At 38.0% G+C, this 21,334-nt stretch overlaps 1 protein-coding gene across 8 annotated transcripts in view; it reads left to right on the top strand.

Annotated features, from left to right (window-relative positions):
- MYLK (myosin light chain kinase) overlaps nt 1–21,334 on the top strand; it is a 218,262-nt gene that overhangs the window by 115,712 nt on the left and 81,216 nt on the right. For 7 of the 8 annotated variants that reach the window (XM_033003371.2, XM_033003368.2, XM_033003369.2 and 4 more), the window contains 3 exons: nt 16,117–16,254; nt 16,963–17,160; nt 18,364–18,610. In XM_033003371.2, coding sequence (XP_032859262.2) covers nt 16,117–16,254; nt 16,963–17,160; nt 18,364–18,610 — 583 coding nt within the window. Of the gene's footprint in view, nt 1–3,860; nt 3,964–16,116; nt 16,255–16,962; nt 17,161–18,363; nt 18,611–21,334 lie in introns of those variants that run through there. The other variant, XM_033003374.2, reaches the window with a different exon arrangement.

The raw sequence follows: 21,334 nt of genomic DNA on the forward strand, positions 1-21,334 counted from the left end.
ATTTCATCTGCTTTACCTAAGGGCCAATCAAGTGCGCTCCTCCTCAAGGGAGCTGTCTTTGACATGGGACCTGCTGATTCTTCAGTGGGACACAGAAAGCAAAAAGACAGCCCCTCTCCTACTAACCATTTCTGATTTATTTTAGGGTTGACATACAATGCTAATGTGGGAGCAATAGTGACCTAGCCTTTCCCTAGACTTGTGTACTGTGCTGAGCTACTTCAGGTTACGTAGTTGCTGTTGCACTGAGGTGGATTCCTCCTGTATTTTAGCTAGTCTGGGACTAAAAAGCTGCACTGCCACTATTACGGGAGTTAGTTCCTCTGTCTTGCATCCCATTATATTTTCTGGGAGTTGTGGAGTGTGGGGAGAAGAACAAGAGCAGAGTTAAGAACATGCGTGACAGGCTATAAAGCCGTGTGTTCAACATTTTTACAGCTTTAGCTGTCCCCTCCACTTCCTCCCTAAAACTCATTATGTCCCTGTTGCCATGAGGATTACTGTAACTTTCCACAAGATGCAGATCAATGTGGCTTTACCTGCCAAAAATAGTACCAAATTTAAAATTGTGTTTTCCAAATCTCTTATCTGTTCATGTATTTTTTCCATCAGACCCTCTAGCAAATACTTACTGGCATTAGAGTTCTCTGAGACTCTGAATGCTCCTGCTAAGGCTTCTCTAAATGCTCAGCTTTTGGAGACAGATCACAGCAGGAAATCAGTGCACGTGCAGAAAGAGAGAAAACTTCAAAAATCCTCTCCTGACCAGACTGCAAAAGCTGTTTCTGAATTGTAACCCACCTCTTTCCAGTTGCTTTTTGTCTCTGAGATGATTTAAGGTTTTCAGGTCTCATTCAGTGCTCAATTTGTTCATTCATTGCTAGATAAGTTTTTTCCTTTCAGATGTGAAAAGTAATTTATATTTAATCTAAGAAGGAATGGATGTTCTTGTCATATCATGAGTATCAGACCAGTGTCAGAATTCAGCTTTTCCTTAACTTGCTACCGTGGTCCTTGGACACAACTCTGAGTCTGTCTGGGTCTACATTTCCTTCATATTGCCATTTTTGGCTTTGATATTCTAACGCAGCAAGGGTCTCATGGAGGGACATATCTGCTCTGATCACTGGGGAAACTTTACCTGGAGTGGATTGTTGGCCTTAAAAATAAAACTCAATTTTATTTTTCAAAGACAAAAACCTCCACTTTCTAAATTATATTCAGCTCGCAGATAGCTCAGAAAAGTCCCACACTGGCTGAAAGGATAGTCAGGGACAAACTTCAAAGGGAAAAAAAAAAAAAAAAAAAAAAACCCACAACATAAGGCTCATGTTTGAATTATACTACAAGATAGATAATACTTAAACCTGCTAGTAGGTTACAGGTGTTGCCTGGCCACATATTATGTTTTCTCATCATCTTTTGTGCATTCTATGTCCTTTAGAAGTTCTGTTGCTTTGTTTTGGTCCAAGGAAATTTCCTTTCATGGGATTATTGTAGGAAACATTTTAAAGGCCCTTTACCCCATAAAGGGCTACTGCTCCAAGTCCTGTTAAACACAAGGCACGGATTTTTTCCAGTACTTTTTGTATGCTTTGCGTTGGGCCCTAGATAACTAGGTAGGCTTATTGTGGCAGAGCATTCCTTCTAAGTCATCAGTCTCAGACTGATTTATGGTTGTCTTTTGCTTCCTTATTGTTAAGAAGGATAAATTCTGCCTAGCACTGAGCAACCTCAGTCCTTCCTTGGTTTTGTATGAAAAATGCTGAAGGTACTTAGCTGTTCGTAGGAGGCTTTTGGCATTGTGTCGAAAAAGTCCCACACTTCATATGGATGGGGCATAAGAAATGGTCTTAAAAAATTCAAACTAATCAGTATTCTGCTTATTTAAGACAAGAAATTAACAACTTCAGATCACTGAAGTGATCTGAAAGCTGAGTAAATTGGAATAGATCCATTTAGGTAGTCTGTGGAGAAACTGAGTTAACCAAGGTGAAGCTAATTTTGGCCTTGTAAAAGACTAAATAGACTAAATTGAATCCTGACAGCTGTCTTCCCTGTGACAGTGGTTTCTTACAGCTGAAATACAGGTAGAGATGAACTACACAGAATGAACAGCATTTCTTTGAAAAGCCAGCCTAACAAATGTCTTCAACTTTTCCTCCCTGGACTCTCCAGTGAGTAGGGAGCACTGGATAAAATGCTAGATTAATTAGTCCAATGCAAGAAAACCTGAGAGGTGAGAAACATGGTCCAGGTTACTCAAACATTCAGTGACAGCTGTTCCTGAAATGATAACAGTTGCTGCGCTGCAAATATTGGAATTTTTTTCCTTTAAACTTATGTATCATTTTCTATGCACAGGAAAATCAGAATTTGGGAGTCTTTGGGGTGATATACAAATTTTTTAAAGTTTTTAAACAATGTATGCATGACTGAGGTGTTTCTGTTATTGTATGTGAAAACTAGGCAGTTGGGTTGTTGTTCCAATTTAATATTACAATTTTCATATTGTTTTGTGATATGAAAATAAGTAAACAAGCCATTTTTTAAATACATTGGGCATCCCATTTGAAAAAAAAAAAAAAAAACAACAAAACATCTCCTTAACAGGGATATGCAGGGGTACATTCAGGTCACCTGAAATATACAGTGATTATATATTGATGGTGATTATAGATTCTGAAGTTGAATATTAATATTAATCATCTTTTTATCATGGTGACTGAATATTTTAATCAGTTTTTTATTAATAGGAAACTGAGGTGAGAAGTTAATTGACTTTGGATGTACCTATATAGTGAGTCAGTGCTTTGCTGTAGCTGTCACAGTTATAGGCAAGGCAACTAGTGGTAATAACTGGTGTAGTTGGAAGGAAGGCTAGCTCCCAAGCATAGAAACTGTTCTTGAGGTCTGCCTCATACCTGAGACAAGCCTTCTGAAAAGTCGTTGTCTCTATCAGTTAACTAATCACTGACAAGGAATTATAGGTCAGATCCACCAGTAGAAAAGATGTGTCAAAGGGATACTTAACCATCTGACATTCACACCAATACCTGGGTGTACTACACAAAATGACAGGCTGGAGGGAAAGCAAAAATAAGGATGGGACATATGATAGCATCAATCTACTGTTGTGCCAAACCAAATTAATACTGTTTGTAGCAAGCTTTTGTTCTTTTGCAAACAGATTCTGCATGCAACCAAGACAATTAATTGCTTTTTCCAGGTTTCCCTAGGTATGGTATCAAGCTGGAGTGCTTGTTACATGAGGGCTGACTCCTAGGAGAATATCCTTCTCTCGTGCAGTTCTGCCGTGGATGACAAACAAAATATCTGACCCATTGCAGGCTCCTTGGGAGTTCTCCAGCCTCCTCCCACCAGGCAGCAGAATCACTGACTGACTTCAAGAGGGAGGGCACAAAGTGTGGGTAGTGATAGCAGCAGCACAGGCTTACAGCCAGGGTACTTCTGTGGGCTCTAATGCTCTGCAGCCACCCATTTTGCTGATGCTTGTCTTCTGCACACTGCTTTTCTGAATAAAGGCCTAACACGTCCTCCCTTGGTGAGCAAACACTATTCAGCAAATACTGCTGCTCCTGCTCATTGGCTCTCAACCTCATTTCTCCCTCCCTGCCATCAGTGTGCTTTCCTGATTTCACATCTGTTCCCCTTTCTCCCCCACCACTTTCTGTTCACACGTTTGGTTTTTTTAGTGCAGCCTTCCCAGCATAAGTGTCTACGTTGGGAAGCCTGTAGCCCTTACAATCCAATTAGTGTAGTCATTCATTGGTCATTGGACAAGCAGATTAGAGTCACCTGAAAGCCTGTCAGAGTCCCTGCTATAATCAGAGCAGTGAAGGGAGATGCTTTCTGGAAAACCAGTTCATTTTGTTTCTGTCACTCTTCCATCTGGTGTGAGTGGGACCATAAAATATAACCAGGTGGAAGAAAGGCTTTCAGGTAGGAATCTTTTCTTCCAGTCATGAGAGATGCTGTCTTTAGATCGTGAGTTGTTTTTCTTTCTATCTCAGAATGATCTCTCTTAGGCATTAATCTTTTAAAGAAGGTTATCACTTCAATAAGCAGCCTTTCTTTGAAGACTTAATTGAGAGGCTACTGCTTTGTTTCTCTGAGATATATATTTCTGCATAAGATAAACAAAGGATGATGTCTTACTTGCCTACTGTGATGAAATACTTGTGTCAGCTTTTCAAAATCAGTTTATTTGAAAGCATTTTGCTATATTTCAAGTGTAACATAAATATAAGGGACTACAGAAGACTTTCCAAAATAAACAAGACTAGCCTTGTTAAATGTCCAAAAGGCATTCCAGACCAGTAGCCTGGTGGAACCCCTAAGAATTGGTTTCAGAGCACTAAGTGAAAGGGAGGGGTTTCTTGTATTGAAAGGTCAGAGGTAAGCTGTCATGAGAATCAAAGAAACTGTTCCAGTGCCTTCGAGAGTGTCCCAATGTTCTCAGTCTAGCACAAACAGCTGTAATCCTTGTAAGACTAAGCTTTTTTTTTTTTTTTTCCCTTCATACATTGCCTTCTTCCAGCATCTCAGGACCAAAGATAAAACACAATGCTGGCTAAAGATCAAAAATGAAGGACAAAAGCAAAACATATGTGGAAGTTTTTAATGATACAGGATTTGTGTCGTCAATCTAAACAATATTCTTTAAAGACAGCTTCTTGGCATAAAAAATTTCCAGTAAAGGGGGAACCAAATTTGGATGCAAATGAGGAATGAGTGCTTGCAGAATGAGCAAAAGTTACATGGTAGAAATTGCATTCATATTTCTTATAAATTAAAAAAAAAAAAAAAAAAAAAAAAAAAAACACCAAACAAACCAAAACCAAACTGTGAGATGCTGACAGAAAGCAATGTTTAATTTAAAAATAAAAGAAAGGAAAAAAAAAAAAACAAAACAACCTCCCCCCCTGCATCTGATGATCTTCTCAACTGTGAAGTGATCAAATGCTGTGAACATTAAGCTATTATGTACCAGGATGACAGAAAACAGATGGCTATTATAACAGTCTTGGGAATGTTCCTACATTGGCTAAGGGGCAAACTGTCTTGACTTGGATTGCCAAATTCTATAATGCTCTAAGTTTCAGCTGAAAAGTGGAAGTCATCAAAATATATATAAAACCAGTTAACTGAATATATGCCTGAGTAATTTTGAAAACACGGGCATAATGTTACTCCAAAGAATGTTTCCAAGAACAGCTGATGTGGATTAGCTAATGGGAACTCAAAGTTGGCTCGATTTATAAAACTCTCCAGAAATTACTGTTGTGCAGGTAGATTTGAGGTAGGCAAGTTGTATGACAGGAGGAAGCCCTAATCAGAATTAATCACTGAAAATCGGTCCCAAAGCATCTGAGAGTTGGATTTAGTGTGTGTTTTTCTGGAGGCAAATTAACTTGGTTTCTGACACTAAGCATCATTTCTGTCTGCATTCATTTTCTGGCCTTTCTTCTACTTTTCTCAGGTAGTTATGAATCCACCCAGCTTATATTACTGCTATGAATTGACTTCCAACCTAACTTCACTGAGCTTTCTTTCCATGACTACTAGATTAACCTGAATTTATCAAAACACAGTCCTTTTATACAACTATTGCTGAACAAATGACAAAGAGTAAATGTGTATTTTATTCACCTGTGTATACCATCAGTCATGATACAGCAGATGGAATAGCCACCAAATAGAAATGTAGTCTGTAGAATGGTTATGTAACAATTAAAAACCACAACATCACAGATAAAATGCTAGAAGTGACCTGTTTTAACATGAAAGCTTTCCATCTCTAGTGCCTCATACTTAGGCAGAGTGAGAGTCACAAATGGAAGAGTGCCTGTAGGATTGATGTTTGCCTTTAAACTACAAATCAAAAGGCGAAATACATGTTTAAGCAAGTTGTCTCCCAGTTTTAGAATTAAAATTGTAGAGGCAGCAAGACAGACTCTAAGGATATGTCTCTGCCTACTTTTTAAGCTTTTTTTTTAAAAAAAAAAAAAAAGATAATTAGAACTTCTGTTGGTGTGAGTTTTGTCCCTTTCTATTAATTTCTCTTGGGTTTGGAAGCAGACATGTTGGCCGTATTTAGAAGCCTCTTGAGTACCTTGCATTACCAGCTGATGTAAAACATATACGCAAACAAACATATATGTATATATATATATGCTCCAGTGCAACAATCTCATTGAAGTTTCACTTACAGAAGAAAAATTCTTACAAAAGCAGAGAAGCATGGCCAATGTTTACAGAAAAGAAGAGGATGTCAGGGTCTCACAAGCATTTTGTCATATGTTCAATAAAATAATAATTTAAAAATATCTTTTAATCAAAGGACTCAGTGAACTAAAGGTATTGGTTTGAGACCAGGGTGATATACATGTTTCTTCTCAGTATAAATATTTTTGTGAATACCATTATCAGAAATATAGGGAAATGGGAGAGCCTTGAAGAAGAGTTGTGAGTGTATAAGCAAGGGGTATTCAGCACCAGCAGAAAGAGAAGAGCTGTAAAGGTGAGAATTAAGGAATCGCTTTATGAACAGCATATGCCAGAGGAGAAGTAGGGTTGTAGGAAAGAAAGGTCCAAGTAAGGATAAGAGGAGATGGGTTTGCCTAAGGGAAGAAACTGTCTTTGAGTTAGGTGACTAAAGAAAAATCTGAACATTTCAAACACATAAGCTGGTGTATATAAATCCAAGTAAGGATGGCAAGTTCTTAAAGGTATGTTTCTTCAGTTTAGTCTTACAAATTTAATAGTGTGTTGCTCAAACATCTCACTGAGTTGCAGCACAGAGTTTCTAGGTTAGTATGGCTAATCAAACTGAAAACAAAGCTGAAAAAAAAAAAAAATACAGGGCCCCCATGCTGAAATTCAGCAGGTCCTGCCTTGTTCTTGCTAGTTCTGCAAGTCTATTCAGTTTTCTTGCCCTAAAAGGCAAAAATGTCCACATAACAGAAGCAGGATAACAGAATTTGTTGTATGTATATTTGGAATACAAAATATATACGACTAGACTCTATTAGCACTTCTTCCTGAGATCTAATTTTGTCAAGTAGTGATACCTCACTTTTAGAAGAATAAGGTTTCTATTTTACAGCTTGGAAAACTGAGCAATACAGAGATGTCTAAGTTCATTAATACAGGTTATAGTGCAAGTCCTAACGAGCAGGTCACTCTTCTGCAGCAGAGGAAAGGCAGAGGGCAGGAACTTTGTATAAGTGTATAATACTGGCACTGTTTCCATGCGGCTTCATTTGAGGGAAGCCCTGACTGCCAGTCCACATGCACAGACTTTGCCTGTTTGTTTTTTGGTTTTGTTTTTTTTTTTTTTTTTAGGATAATATCTTAGTTTTGAGGGATTTTTAATATAAATTCATCAAGAAGAGACAACTGACCACAAACAATGCCATACTAGAGCTGCCTTATCTTTTCTGGACTTAAACGCCAAGGAAGCCTTGCTTTAGAATTCCTTTCTGACACCAATTTTTACCCAGAAACACAATGTTGCTGTATTTTTTCCTCTTTTTTTTTTTTTTTTTTTTGTTTTGTTTTTGCTTTATATTAGTCTAACTTCAAATGTTTTCTTGCTCTCGAGCTGAGTAGCTGTTCTGTTGCCAGTGTGGATTTGCCAGAGGAGGGAATGGCTGAAAGGGGCTGTAACTCTTTCTATCAGTGGCATCTTTGGGGACACTTGCACTTTATGCAACTGCCCGTTCCTACTGTGCTTCCATTGCATTTCAACTCATGCACAGCCCAGGTTTTTTTCTAATGGAAGTTGTATCTCTATACATCATGATACACTGTAATTAAGTTAAATTCTACCTGGCTAGCCACACAAGAAATTGAAACTGTACAAGTGAAGGTGAAACTCTGCATCAGCAGTATGCGCATTTTCACTTCTGAGTTAACCTGGCTTGATCTAGCAGGTGTGAAGCACCTTTTCTGCAGTTCTCCATGTCAGACTAGTGTCGAATGCTGGGGAATTTGTTAGTAGTGGGTCAGCTGAGCTGCCTTATAAAAGTATTTGGTAGGTATACATGCTCTCAGGCCTTCCATGGAGTTGCTGGCTGTGTCAGTGACAAAAGAGCAATTACTTGATGTAAATAACTTGCAAACAGGGTTTGTCGTTAATAAGGCAGACAGACCTCGAGGCAAAAGCAAACACCACTTTGGCTGTAAAAACTTCCAGTGAGACTGTCACTGAGGAAATCCGTGCCCCAGCTGCAACGTGATCTGCCGTGAACTTTGCTGATTACTCTATGTCTCTGTGCCCTGCTTTCTACATTGAGCTTTTTCCTAGGGACATGGAGAGGGAGGTGCTGAGCTCTTCTCCCTGGGATCCAGTGATAGGATGCATGGGAATGGTTCAAAGCTGCATCAGGGGAGGGTTAGGCTGGACATTAGGAAGCAGTTCTTTACCAAGCAAGTGGTGAAACAGGCTTCCTGGAGAGTGGAACAGTGGAACAGGCTTCCTGGAGAGGTGGTCGATACCCCAAGCCTGTCAGTGTTTAAGAGGCATTTGGACAGTGCCCTTAACAACATGCTTTAACTTTTGGTCAGCCCTGAAGTGATCAGGCAGTTGGACTAGAGAATGGTTGTAGGTCCCTTCCAACTGAAATAGTCTATTCTATTGTATTTTGACTGTTTCTCCCAAACCATGATTCTTACTGGTGTAGTCAGACTTTTAATAGTGAAAATTCTGGGGTGGCATGTCTTTCAAATGCAGTGGGTTGCAGAACAAACTGAATAGACAAAATGAGATACTGATGACCTGGTGATATCCCATGCAGAGAGAAAGACTCGGGAAAGGAGTGTATATGGAGCTGCAGGGTAGGGCTGGAAAACTGGCCTGAAGTAAAATAAATAGCCAGACTGGATAAAGTGGAACTCAGCCTCCTTTGTATATCCCTAACCACCCTGACTAGTATAAGCTTAGGGCATTATCAGTCTTGGATTAACAGTTTTATAGTGTAATGCAAGGCACAACATCCAGACTATAACTTGGGCCAGCTCTTCAACAAATACATCTCTCAAGGATATTTAAATCACGCCTTCCATTTACAAAAACAGATTATAACTGCAGAAATAAATGATGGGAGGTAGATGTGTAAAGAACACTGCTAGGTCATTAAACATCTAGTTCTCATGACCTGAGTCTGCGAGATGGCATGCCAACCTGAGATCTTTAATAACGCAGAAATGTCCCCTACATGTCTCAAGAACATAGAGGTCATATTTTTTTATGCCAGTGTAAATCAAGTTTGGAATTCTTGGAAAACTTGCAGAAAATATTTTGACTATATCACTTCAGGTCTGAGGCATAAACATACTTTAGAGGAAGACAGACAGATGAGATGAGTGTCCTAATATCAATTTTCTGCCTTATAAAATCTGTTATTTTTTGAGTTGATAGCATTGTTAATGTGAGATCTGGTAACAGCTGGATTTATTTACATTGAAAATATTTGGAGAGGTGAAACTCTTTTCAAGATCAAGATCTGTGTGTGAACCTGAGTCTTGCTTTGAGAGATTCTAGTGGAATCTGCTGCTGCTTTTTCTGAGCTTGCTCACACAGAGAGCTTTTTGAGTTAAGCATTCTCCTCAGCTCTGTTGACTTATTAGCCTCTGAGCCAAAATGATATTTAAACACCATAAATGGTAAATGTTGCTGAGGCAGTCCTTTCGCACGGCTCAGACTAGGCATTATTTGGCAGTTAACCACATGATTCTGGCAAACAGATTCCTCAAGTATAATTAAATCTCTTATAAGACTAAACACTGCAAGTTGTTTGCAAGGTTCTGAGCACAAGGCAGCAGACCCTGTATTCATTGCATGTCCTTGACTTGTAACCAGCTGTAAGCCTGATCTTGTGCAGCTGAGTTATTGCATTGAAGGTATATATGTGCAGTGCTGTAGCTGACCCTGCTGACCCCTGCTTGGGGCTGGACTAGATGATCTCTAGAGGTCCCTTCCAAACTCAGTTATTGTGTGATTCTGTGCAGCTCTAAGCGTGCTGAAGTCCTGATTCTTCAACAGGAGATGTCAGCATTCTGCAGCTCACATTAAAAAGTCTTCAGTACATCTGGGTAGGCAAATGAGCAAGAAAATTTACTAGAATAGATGATGTCCATAAAATGTTAACTGTTTTAACTACAGGCCAGGTAAAACCCAGGTCCAGTCTTTGGAAACATTCTTCAAGTTTGCAGACTGATCTGGGTTTTATTTCACTCCAGTTTCAACAGCAAATTTGGGAATGCAAATGCCACAGTTCAGTTTTTGGTTCTTTTTTTCCTTCTCTCCATGTGTATAGACTTATCTATATCTTTTACCTTTGAAAGTAAATAGTTGGTTGCATACTTGCAGTTAAACTAGTATGTGTGTATTGTACAATTGATTCGTAGTAAGTTAACTATTCAGTGCAGCATGAATTTTCCACTTTTTTCTTTTACATATACACCTTCAACATAATAACTCACCCTTGCTTATCAATATAACGATGTTTACAGTTGTATTCAAGCACCAAGTTCTGATCAAGGTCTAGGTTTTAAAAAATTCAAGTGTATTCTGTCTTAGGCCCATAGCTAATATTAAGACTCATCCTGCAATAATTTAAAGTCTGCAGATATGTGGAGGTTATATTTATGTAAGGACTTTTTAAATCCTGGATTGTGAAAAGTCAAATAATAGGAAAGCTTTTTTTATCACCTTAAATTTCTATTAATACAGGTTAATAGACAAACAGATGTTTGATATGGTCGCTGTAGATAGATTAACTTACTATTGATTGCACAAACACAGGAAAACAGAATAGAATATTGATAGAAATAATTGTATATTAGAGCCAATATATCTCTCTTCCCATCGCCATCCACATATGCTGAGAATCTGTATTTTTGTAAGAAACTGGAAGAGTTTAAATTCTCCTTAATCTCTGTGGATTTAATGCACTAAATGTCTTTTTTAAAACATAGATTTGGATGCTTATTAGAACATCTTTCTAATAAAAAAAAAAAAAAAAAAGAACCCTTAAGGGTAATGCAATGCTGTGGAAAAAGCCTGTATTACTTTGGGCTTGTAGAAAACATATGTGGGTATATAAGGTACCCTTTAAATGCTTTGCTTACTGTTTCTGTTCTCCCAGGCTGTGTTTCCCACTGAGCTGTGCATCTTATTACTTACTGTTTCCCAACATTCATGCATATTAAAGCCTGAGGAAGGGCAAAAAACATAGGGGCCATATAAGTGGGATCATTGTGGTGGACTTTTCAATCTATCACCCTGTGTAATGCCTTATCAAAAGCCTGTTGAAAAGACAGACCACTGCTCACTAGAGAATGCCCCAGCCGGGCTTATGTATTATGCCAGACCACAGCTCTGTGCAGAAATTGCTGAACTTCTTGATCTCATAATTTTTTTAAGAGCATTTGAGAATTCAGTGCTCTATAAGCAGCCTTTGAGAAAATCATAGTATCCTCTGTATTATCTTGCATGATTTGACCTGCGTGAAACGAACAGCTGTGGTTAAAAAATTGTGGCAGCTTTTGTAAACTGCTGTAAAATAAACTAATTGCACAGTCTGAAAACAAGTTATTGACATGTAACTGTGCTTTATCAGGCCCACCCTATGTAGTGATTTTTGATGTTCCTCATGAATTTCTTTAACATGATCCACCTGGGGGGAACTCATGGCAGCAACAGGAGTTGATTGGGAAAAGGAAAGAGAGGGAGAAAATGAACTGCCTGGGATATAAAATGTTTTTAGTCACTATGGCAATACTGCTATGTGTTAACTCTTATATTCCTTCTTTCCATTCTTAGAGGTGAATCTGCTCCTACTTTAATAAGAAGTAAGAGTGGTGAGGAAGATGTTAAATGGCTATAGATGATTAGAGCGCATTAACATAATTGGAAGAGATCAGATCTCTTTTTCACATCCAGTTGATTAGGCTTGAGTATGCATAGGTATATAATAAAGTCATCCCCATATGCTAATGTTAGAGAAAATTTTCCTTAGGTTCCGGATTTCCTTTGCTGCCAGATGTGCCATATTTTTATTGTCTGTATTCTTAGCAGCAAAAATACCCTGCGATGTTACAAAAGAGGTTGTTTCAGCCAGAGCACGGTGACTTACAGTAGCTGAGCTGGGAGCTGTACCTGTGCTTTCTTCGTTCTCTTCCGTCCCCCTACTTTGGGTTCTGAAGCCAGCTGTCACTGAAGAGCATACGTATTTTGAACCCCAGCAGAGTTCACGTGGTGAAAGGGGCTTTGGAAGAATGAGGGAAAGCAAACGCTAATACTAGCCTTTCGTTGTGCGCCACTTGCTTATTTATGTCCAGTTTTTCTCATCTCCTTGCCCTCTATTTTCCTGGTGCAAGTCACATTTTGTTCCTGATGTATAAGACTAGCTGGCACCTAGTTGTGGTCAGAAAATGTGAGCTTCTACAGTTGTTACACTTTTTGAAGCAAGCAGTGCCTGGGTTTTTTGCGTATGGTTTTCCTTGTACTAATTTCCTGGCAAAATAATTAGCCAAGTGTTTTCAAAAGGAAGTAGAATCACACAGTATCTTTTCACCGTAAATGGGAACAGGAGTTATTTGCTTAATCTTGAATGAGCAGTGTCCCTTCTTTTCCCAAGTACCCTCCAAAATCAAATTGATTGTTGTTTTTCCAAACAAGAGCTGTAAACACTAAAATTGAAGCCCTCAGGTATATTAAAATAAACTGTGAAATGTACAGCGCTATCTCATGCTAAAATTGTGAAATGTTAAAGCCTGCATCAGAGGAGCACTGAGTTACTGCATGGTGCTATGTAATAAATAAACAACTCAAAGCATTTATAAGCTTCAGAAGAATTTGAAAATAGTTAACATTCAGGCTTCGTAATTTGGCCTTTACATGATTGTGTCGGTCTGTTCAGAGAAAATGCAAAGATTTTAGACTAAGACTAAATAAAACTCAATAACTTTGGGAGCTTTACAAGGATAGAAATGTCTTCAGAAGGGTTATGATACATAAATTTGCCTTTGTTTCTGTCCCTGGAGTAATCCTCTAATTTTCAATATATCAGACTTAATAATCCGTCTTAATGTTCCTCTGCATGATTATGTTCAGTTTCCCCTAATGAAATAACTCTTTTGTCTCTCCATTAAATTTACTTGCACTGTTGAAGCTGTACTCTTTTATTTTGGCTCATATACCATAGACTTCTGGTTTTTGATACTTCCATCATCATTTTCTGTTTAAGTGCAGATCTTTTCATACAAAAGATCAGCAGAAACCTATGCTGTGCTTAAATTTAGTATAAAAGCTATTTTAAAGATTTGTGTGATGGTGAGGCAGGTTCTGGCCCCCTTAATTTCAATTTGCCAGCTTCACTTACAAATAGTGAGCACAGCTCAGTAACAGTGGCAAATTGTTCTTCATCCCTTAATCCTGCAGGTCACTCTTTCAGAGTAGAGGCCTGGACTCCAGTAAATCTTAATGTCACTCGTATCACTAGGTCTCTTCAGCAGTGTAGGATACATCTGCCTGAGATAACTTCAGAAACTGAGGTCTAACTTTTTTATAATCTTGTTCAGTTCATGATTCATATATGCAATTACTGTGAATTATTTGCTTGTCTCCTTTTAACATTTATGCAGCTCTGTGGAAGAAGGTGGTTTTATTCCAGTACATGAAACTTTCACTTCTGCAGCACATATTTTGGAGGAATTAGCATTGCTGAAAAATTCCATTTGGGAAACGATTCTGCTCTTTACCTTCTGTAATTGCTCACCCATTTCTTTCTAAAAAGCTGAGGCTGTTATGCTGCATTGTCTTCCTTGATTATAGAAATTAACTTATTTAGACTACGTGGAACAGGCACATCAGCCTAATAAAGCAAAGAGCCAGTTGCGAGGGATGTGGAGTGGTGCTTAATGCTGTTTGTACCAGGACTTGGCTGGAGGCAGCTTGATCTGTTCTGGGAGAATTGCTGTTAGAGCCACTGCTAGCAGATGTGTTTCCTGGTCACAGTTATTTCTCTCGTCAGAGCTGTTTCAGCCCTTTTTTTGTCATCTGTCCTTCTCTGAAGGCTTGAACTTCTCTGATCATACCCCAGGGCAGTTTCTCTGTTGGTCTAGAACCACACATCTGCTTTGTTTTCCTTTCCCTGCTCTACTTTTATTGCATATCTGCCTTCCTAATTTGCAATGTTATGAATTATTTCAATAAAAGGGATAACATAAACATTATAATTAAAGCGTCCTTTTCTTTCTTTTTTTCTATGCCTCTTTCCTGTCTTATTACCTTCTTATTTTTTCCTTTTCCTCCTTTCTTCTTCTTTTCTTCCTTTTTCCTACTATATGGATTTCTGTTTTCTCTACCAGGTCTGTTACAGTTTGAGGGACAAAGGGATTTTCTGCCAGGTGTTAGAGTAGTGAAGGAGCATGTGCTGATATTGCTTAGTACAGCAGCTGTTTGAAGCTGCTTCACTGAGTAAATAGTACAAAACAAAGGAATATGGTGAACCACAGCAGTTTATTACTGTAGATGGGTTTGACCCAACTTCATGGTTATTTTCTGTACAGCATTACTCACCAGCAAGCAGGTGCTGTAGGAAGCCCTAAGACTGATCAATATGACCTGATGGTGAATCAGGCATTTCAGAGTAGTAAGTCCATAAAACCATAACACCAAGCTGAGTGGGTCTCAGGTCCCATATTTCCATTCTCACATATATCAATGTCTTACTGCTCAGTGCCAAGAAAAGACCTACGACATAAGCCAGCGAGACAAGATTTTGGCTAGAAAAAGCTTTGCTAGAGAAGAGAAAAAACTTCCTCTCCAGGCTGCTTCCAAATTTACATTGAGCTCAAATAACCCTGGGACAAGCTTAACTTTTTACTTCCAGGAGGTTCAGTGGCCTTGCTCTGTGAGGTGCTTTCAGTTTTTCTAATCACCATCATTTTATGAATGGTAGCATTTTTTCCAGCCTGGCACTTTTTGTTGCTGTAATACTATTTTGAATGATCTTGATATACCTTTGAAAATTCTGAAGGTAGGAATAGGCAAAATGAAGCTATTTTCATGTATGGACAAAAAGTAGGGTTGGCATTTTAAAGGCAAGACGTAAGAGGTCTGAACTCAAGCTAAATAAAGCAAAAAGTGTATCCAAGTGACCGATAAATATTTATGACTTCTTACATTTGGTCATAATCACTATTTTGGCTTCAGAAGTGTCTTTGTGCAGGTTTTTAGAGCAGAAGCATCTTTCCTGGTCTACTGTACTATATAGGTCACAGTTAAATGATCTTGCTTCATAGCCTCTGAATCCAAGACAGAGGAGACCACTGTGTGCACTGGAAATTACATATCTGTCACAGATAAATTTTCTTTTTTAGAGTGATTAATTTAACTCCAGAACTCATCTTTTGATTGTACAGCCTAAAATAAATAAGTCAGTAAATAAATAAATAAATAAAACAAACCCTAATTCAACAGTTTGTTTTGTGATATACATTGATAACTTAAGGTTTCAGTCTTTCCCATCATCAGTCAGTGGCTAAGTGTAATACAGGAGAGGAGTACGATGAACAAAAAAACACTTGATATTGACTGTCTAACGATCTAAATGGTTTGTAGTTTCATACAGAGTGGTGAATTCTGTATTCCTGTGGGCTGGCATTTTTAACTCATCAATCATGAGAATAGCAACTTGTAACATATCTTAAGATTGTAATGTGAATTTATCAGTAATTAAAGGCATTGAATTGTTGGTTACAAGTTGTTGGGGTTTTGTTTTGCACCTGAGCATGTGTACTTGGGGAAAATAAGAGTAAATTTCTGTGTGATGTTCTGTGATATCTGCTAACAATGCTTTAAGAGGATCCCTGGAGGAAGGACAGTTCCATTCCCGTTTCTTGCCTTTCTGCTTGCACTACTGGCAAGACAAAACAGCTATATTGGGTAGTTGCAGTGGGTTTTGCTTTCTGAGAGCTGAAACAAGACCACTGACTTGAAATCAGTTTGAACCTAAGGTCAGTTAAAATTTGTCATGAAAATTCCAGTAAGAGGCCCCTTTTGTTGTTTTCTTGACTTCACAGAAAAGAAAAGCAGCAAGAAAGCAGAAAATGCACAGGCTGCCAAGTTAAACAAGACTTTTGCACCCATCTTCCTTAAAGGCCTGACTGACCTCAAAGTAATGGATGGAAGTCAAGTGATAATGACTGTGGAGGTATCAGGTGCGTAGCTATAGAACAGTGTTATTTAAGAATTGTAAGTCCTGCTGCAACATATGTGCTTTTTTTCACTGTCCTTTTCTTTTAGCAATTGTCTTTGCATTTGGAAATAATATTTCAGAGAACCAATTTTTTAAAAGTAAAAACTAGATTTGTCTAATCTGATCTTCATGGTGGATGAACATTATCCAGTGTTAATGTGTTCAAGGCTGTACAAATGTTTATTTATTGGAATAATAATAATAGTAATTATAATAATAATGATGATGATAATAATAATAATGTTATTATTTGGTCCTGCTGTTGAGCTAAAACTAAGTCTTAGTTGACTTGTAATGGCTTTTGTTGTGAAACAAACATGATTGAATTCCTATCAGCTGGAGTAAGATTAGTGCTGCAGAAAAGAGAAGTTCTGGAATGAACTTTGGTAATAGAAACCCTTGATAACCACCTTCATGGTATCTAGAACTCATTCTTCCCCTCTATTGTATTCATGTTTCCCTTATTCATTTGTATTTTAACTGTAATAAGTTAGACTTAGAACTGTTCCACATTACACATCATCGATAGAGTTAATGAAAATCCTGAATGTTTGGAAGATGAAATTGTGGAATTGGGTGGCAGAAAACAACCAACCTTGTTCATTTTCTCAATCAATATATGGTAGTTTTTCATGTGTGTGTCTGATTTCTGTTGTTTCCTCTTCTTCAGCTAACCCACCTCCTGAAATTATCTGGCTGCACAATGGGAAAGAAATACAGGAAACAGAAGATTTCCACTTTGAGAAGAAAGGCAATGAGTACAGTCTGTACATTCAAGAAGTATTTCCTGAAGACACGGGCAAATATACCTGTGAAGCCTGGAATGAATTAGGAGAAACTCAAACCCAGGCTACATTGACAGTACAAGGTATAAAGCTCTTCTCCACCTTGGGAAATACTAAAAGAAAATAATTCTAATGTGCTGGAGGAGTGTCTATTTAAAGTACATGACTGTTTATAAGGTCTGTTGTGAAGGATGCTAGGAGTTCTCAGTCTCTGCATCTGAATTAAAAAGGATATTGAGCAGAAGCAACTTTAAAAAAATCTTTTCACTTGGGAACACTATGTTACTATTTAAAAAATGCATTCCTGAGTCCTATTCCTAGGGACAGTTCAAAACTTCTGCTAAATGCAGCTTCATAACTATAAGGCTTCCTTAGCTATGGACTTAATGTAAACCATTTAATGATGTTTTTTTTTTTTTCTAATTAAAGCCCTCAGTATTTGGAAAAGCTGTCTAGGAGCCAAGTATCCTGGCTTTAGTATTAGCATTGTAGTGGTAGCAGGTGAGGAAAACATGAATTCTGCAATCTGAAAACTAGCTGCAAAAAATTTGGCTTTGACTCTTCACATATGATATAAATATCACTATAACACTGAAGTACCTACAGACTTCCTGTGGTTGGGTATTCACTACCTGCATGACAGGAAACTTTATCTAATCTTATTTTATGTCAATATTTTCCTGTAGTCATTACTAAGAATTATTGGAAATCAATGGGAGACTTTTATTATTTTTAATGTAAAGGATCTTAACCCCAGGGTTTCAGAGAGCTGTGCCTCCAGGGGTGGGTCTGTAGACTGTTGTCACTGTCTGCTTTGAATTCAAACCTCTCTGTATTCTTTAAGATCCCCAGAGATCTATCCTTAGGGTCAGTCTTCTGTATTAAATGTCATTTTATGCAACTGTTAATGATGATTTATTACATGAGCTCTCAGCTGCACAGCAGTCATAGTACTGTCACTTGCCCTTAAAGCTCTTCCTACCCATATTCTCTAAGGACAAATCTTCAAGATTCCTTTTAGGGCAACTTTAAAGTCCCTTTGTTTTGCTCTTAATAAAGACGTGGATTGAGCCAGTAAAGTGCCAAGTAAATGATGAATTTTAGTACCAACACAAGTTACTTCCAAAATTAAAGCCTGACTTATTTTCACCTTAAAAACTTATGCCTTGCATGTTTAGAATTACTTTAGTTTTTTGCGATTGTTTTCACTGAAAGTAGTTAGCTTATTAGTTACATTCAAGCTTGGCATCTTCTCCTGATTTATAAACTGTGTTTGTAAACTACAGAACCTCAGGATGGTATTCAGCCCTGGTTCATTAGCAAACCAAGATCAGTGACAGCAGCTCCTGGGCAAAATGTCCTTATATCCTGTGCCATTGCTGGAGATCCGTTCCCCACTGTTCACTGGTTTAAAGATGGGCAAGAAATAATGCCGGGAACAGCATGTGAAATCCTGCAAAATGAAGATATCTTCACATTGATCTTGAGGAATGTGCAGTCTCGTCATGCAGGGCAATATGAAATTCAGCTCAGGTATGTTTGCCATGAAAAGAGCTTGTTCCCTTGGAACAGTTAGTTATGTTCACCCTCAAGTTGAAATTCCCACCTGAAGAAGACAAGAGTTCCCTCCTATTCACACAAAACAGTAGGGTACTAAAGGAACAAAATGTTTCAGAGGGATGAAAAGAACTAATAAAACTCAAAGAGGAAAGAGGAAACATAAGAAGAGTCAGAAAGAAGGACAAAGTCTAGAGTTTCCTTTTGGGATCCTGAAAAACAAAGCTTTGTGGCAGCAGTATGGGAAGCAATTTGGGTTTCTAGCAAGGGAAACTACAATCAATGTCTTGATTTTGGAGCTATTGCTTATCATGTTTGGCATTTCTCTGGATATTTGTAAGGATGGCTGCTTTTCATGGAAACAACTTAACCAGGAAGGGCCATTCCACAAGATTATGTTCCATATCTTTACGGGGAGAAAGTATTTCCTGGCCATGTTTGAAACGTCTGAATTTTATATGAAAGTTGTAGTCTCCTTTTTCTGATGTATCTTTGAAATGAAGCACCCTGATGCTTTGAACTTCTTGTCATTCCTACAAAATCTGTAAGAGCTGTTTTTAATATTTTTTTTTTTTTTTGTAAAATAGCTGTCTTTTAAGTGAAGCATCAGATTTGCTGGTTCTTTACCTTGTAGAAAGTGCCACAGCATTTTCCACCTCCAGTAGTGAAGATTGGGCATAATTACACATCCCCTATGTGGTAACAGAAAACCTAGTATAGAACTTTAAACTGAAGTTATCATTCTATGCTATTTACTGTGCATAGATGTATTGCCTTACTTGGCTAATATCTGTGACTTTCTTTATTAAATTGTATTTAACCATCATGGTCATTTGAATCCATTAGACTGGAAGAAAATTATCTACTCTGCTTCACTCGCTAGCTTTTTAGTCCAGACAAACTAGTCCAGTAGGCAGTTTAGACAGATACTGCCCAGTATTACAAAGTATTAGTATTGCAGTTCTGCACCACTTGCACTTGCCCGGTTTATGGTGTTCTTTGTCTTTTTTCATGCTATAGACAATTTATTTTTGTTTCATATACTTCAGCCTAGTACTAAATTTAAAAACTGAATTTTCCTGTACCTGCTTGCAGATAAGTTACTCCTGTCTTCCTAACCCAAGGAGGGAAGCCATTTCTTAATACATTTAACCTGTTTAGCCTCCAAACAGTGAGTTTAATTTTTTATATTTATAGTTTATTTTCCAACCAGTGTTGCCTAAATGGTGGACATAGCACTGTGTAGATGCCTAGCTCTAAGATATGTTACCATACACTGCCACAGGCAGCCACAAACTAGTCTCGGTATATTTTAGTATTTGAAGCCAGATGAGGCACTCGCTTTTCACCACAAAAGCCTACTTTAGAAAATTTTAGCTGTTGTATATCAAGATTTCCTATAATGAAGTTTTTCTACATTTATTTTCAACTCCTGTTACTAACATTTATGGAGATAGAGCCATATGTGCCATGACCTCTCTGCAAATAAGTTCTTCAGTAGTTTTAGACCCTTTGTCCTCTGCAATAAATTGTGAACTGATTAATTTCAGATCATTTGGCTTGTTTTCAATCAGCCCAGGTCATCTAAGCCATTCATAAGGGTGATTTGTGCAGGTCACATCTACATACATCCTTGCATCTAAGAAAAGTCTCTTTGGGGATCAGTGCCATTTCTAACACTCAGTACATCTGGCTGGATTAGAAATGCCAGTTCAATTTTATTAAGGTCACCAACCTTTACATGAGAGAGGTGGCCAAACTGTGAGAATTCCACCTTCTGCTAGTACATTTCCACACTTTGGTTTGTGTGCCCTGAACATGGGCATCTTCTCTTATGATATGCTGGTGGTTTCACTTGAACTGAAAGAGAATGAGATATTTCACCAAAACTTCAGAGGTGGAAGAAGGAAAGAGAACAAGAAGAACAAAGGAGAGCCAAGAGGGCTTTGTGGAAGACATTGTGGCTGACTGAAGCAAGTCGACCTTAATGATCAGGTATAGCTGGTGATTAGCCAGGCCAAAGAGGAAGTCTGGCAATATCATGACTCTAGAATATAACAGAATGTACACTTAGGAAATAAATTCTTTCAGAAAATTAACAAAGAACAAATTTTGGAGGGGTGAGAAGAAGTAAAGTTGTAGCTAGATAACAACACAGCAGATTACATGCTAGTTTCAGTTATTCCCTAATCATTTTACTGGAGAAATAGCTAGGGATCACACAAAGAGCAGTTCATTCATGCTGGCCTTTTCTAATCCATAATGAGTAAAGCTATGCTGCAATTAGAGCAAGGGGAATGTTGACACCTCTTTTTACCTTGCTGTCATTTGTAAAATTTCAGTTGCTGTTCGAGGAACAGAAAGCCATGTGCTTTTAGGCAATTGCTTATATACTATGAATAACAGAGAGGTAACTGCCTCAGGAATATCCAAAGAAGCAAATGTCAGCTGTATAACTTCAAGTTTGCAATAGAGCTAAAATAATTTTCAGCAGCATATAGTCTTGTCTAAATAGCTTTTGAACTGCCTGTATTTGTCTTAAATACTTGATTGAGAGTTGTTTATATGTTCAGAAACAGTCTTAACAGTACCTGAGAAGAGGAGATTAGTGTCTTTCTTTCAGAAACTCCTACAAAGCCCATTAAAAATATGGAATAACTGAGAAACCACAGTCAATTTGCTGAAGAGTTTATAGAGAGG

This window comes from Tyto alba, unplaced genomic scaffold, assembly GCF_018691265.1.
Source record: "Tyto alba isolate M040663 unplaced genomic scaffold, T.alba_DEE_v4.0 Super-Scaffold_7, whole genome shotgun sequence".
Lineage (NCBI taxonomy): Eukaryota > Metazoa > Chordata > Aves > Strigiformes > Tytonidae > Tyto > Tyto alba.